Consider the following 2124-nt stretch of genomic DNA (forward strand, 5'->3'; position numbering starts at 1 on the left):
CCTGTGCAGCCTTCCAGGCGTCTCCCCCACCACCCACCTCGGGGGTGAGGGGCTCCCAACTGACCCAGGACACAGGGGCGAGGGGCACTCAGCCAGGAAGGAGCAGATGGGACACCTCACCCCAGCTCTGTCTCCTTAGCTGGATCCCACACACCTTCAAGGCTCCAGGGTCCCCTCCTCCTGGAAGACCTCCCGGATTGATACTTCCTCTGGGCCCCCTCAGCCCAGCCCTGAGCACAGGGTGACAGGCTCATCTGTTCCCTTACTTGACCCTGGATGCTGGGCAGGGACTTGGGCCCACTCATCACCAGGTCTACTCAGCAGCACAGAGCCCTACAGTCAGGAGGGCTCCTCGTGAGTGGTTTGTCGAATGAACAAATGAAGCATGTCCCTGCTGTGGAGGGGCCTGCGCCCCGTGGGGAGGCAGACAGGAGCCGATAAGAGGAGCCCACGCAGGGTGGGGAGGGGAAGGGCTCACACGAGCTGGTCAGAGGGCTCCAGCTTCACAGCCAAGTCCAGGTCCTAACCCAAGCCCAGGCCGCCTGGCTCCCAACCTTGGACTCTTATGACGGGGTCGAGCTGTGATGAATATGAGTCAGCAGCCAAGGGCTGTGGGGGTATGGATGTGCCAGACAGAGGTCACAGCTCCTGCAGAGGCCGCCAGTGTTAAAAGAGGCCAGTCTGGCCCAAATGTGAGGGCAGCACGTGTTTCACGCAGTCACCCAGTGTTTATTGGGCACCTACTATGTGCTAGGAGATGCAGCAGTCAACTCCAGAGATGAGGCTCCTGCCCTCCTGGTGCCTCCAGCCAGGAGGGGAGACAGACAGTAGGCAAGTGAATGCCCAGATAGACGTCCATGGAGAGGTTGGGTGTCTTGAAGACCCGCGGGAGATCCTGGGGGGCCACTGGGGGCCTCTCTGAGGGCTGACTCAGCAGAGCCCCCAGGGACCAGAAGGAGCAGACAGGCTGAGTTGGCTTCTGCAGGCGCAGGGAGCCAGAGGAGAGTCCGGAGTGAGGCAGGACTGGCCACGACCCCCGAGGGGTGGACCAGGGGCCAGGGAGGAGGCTGGAGCCGGGGCAGCAGGGGCAGATGGAGAGCAAGTCCTAGTGACCAGGGGGACGTGGGGGAAGGCTGGGGAAGGGCCTCGGGTGAGCGTGCCCACTGCCTGCCCGCAGGCTGGTCATCGTGGTGCTAATCGGTGTGAGCGTGGCCTGGATCCCCGTCCTGCAGGGCTCCAACAGCGGGCAGCTCTTCATCTACATGCAGTCGGTGACCAGTTCCCTGGCACCCCCAGTGACAGCGGTCTTCGTCCTCGGCATCTTCTGGCAGCGTGCCAATGAGCAGGTGGGCGGCTGGTGAGGGGCGCCTGGGCAGGTGGGGTGGGGCTCTGTCCTCCCCTGTGGGTGAGCTGCAGCCTGCTTGCATCTTGCCCTGCGCCTGTGCCTTCCTCCCACGGCCCCAGCTGTCCTGCCTCCTCCTCCTCAGGGGGCCTTCTGGGGCCTGATGGTGGGGCTGGCGGTGGGCGCCACGAGGCTGGTCCTGGAATTCCTTCACCCAGCCCCGCCCTGCGGCGCCCCGGACACGCGGCCTGCCGTCCTCGGCAGCATGCACTACCTGCACTTTGCCATCGCCCTCTTTGTGCTCAGTGGAGCTGTGGTGGTGGCTGGGAGCCTGCTGACGCCACCCCCTGAAAGTGTTCAGGTGAGCTGCGCTGGCCTCTGACTCCTAACCCTCCGAGGCTTATCCCTGACCCCTGGCCCTTAACAACTTCTGAGTCTGGTCCCATTCTGACCCCTGACCCTCTCTGACTCAAGATTCTAGCTAGCTCTTGGCCCCTAACTGTCTCTGGCCCCGGCCCTTTTTGAACTCAGCTGCCTTCTTTCCGTCACTGACCGCTGTCCTCCTCTGTCCTGCCACACCCCCCTCCCTCCCTATTCCCTGCAGATTGAGAACCTTACCTGGTGGACCCTGGCTCGGGCCCTGCCTCCAGGAGCCAAAACAAGTACGTGTGTGGCCCTAGGCACTCCATCTTGCCCCACCCTGAGGAGGGGGCTGCGGGCGTGGGTGCCGGGTATGGCCCTGTGGCCCTCAGCTGGACCTCTCCTTCTCCCACCCCCTCCAG

The 2124-nt window shown here is 63.8% G+C and overlaps 1 protein-coding gene across 1 annotated transcript in view; it reads left to right on the plus strand.

Annotated features, from left to right (window-relative positions):
• SLC5A10 (solute carrier family 5 member 10) overlaps positions 1–2124 on the plus strand; it is a 73923-nt gene that overhangs the window by 71463 nt on the left and 336 nt on the right. Inside the window, exons 12-14 of the mRNA XM_014851680.3 lie at positions 1178–1346; positions 1488–1703; positions 1947–2004. Of these exons, the coding sequence (XP_014707166.1) occupies positions 1178–1346; positions 1488–1703; positions 1947–2004 (443 nt within the window). The remainder of the gene's footprint in view (positions 1–1177; positions 1347–1487; positions 1704–1946; positions 2005–2124) is intronic.

Source organism: Equus asinus, chromosome 13 (genome assembly GCF_041296235.1).
Source record: "Equus asinus isolate D_3611 breed Donkey chromosome 13, EquAss-T2T_v2, whole genome shotgun sequence".
Taxonomy (NCBI): domain Eukaryota; kingdom Metazoa; phylum Chordata; class Mammalia; order Perissodactyla; family Equidae; genus Equus; species Equus asinus.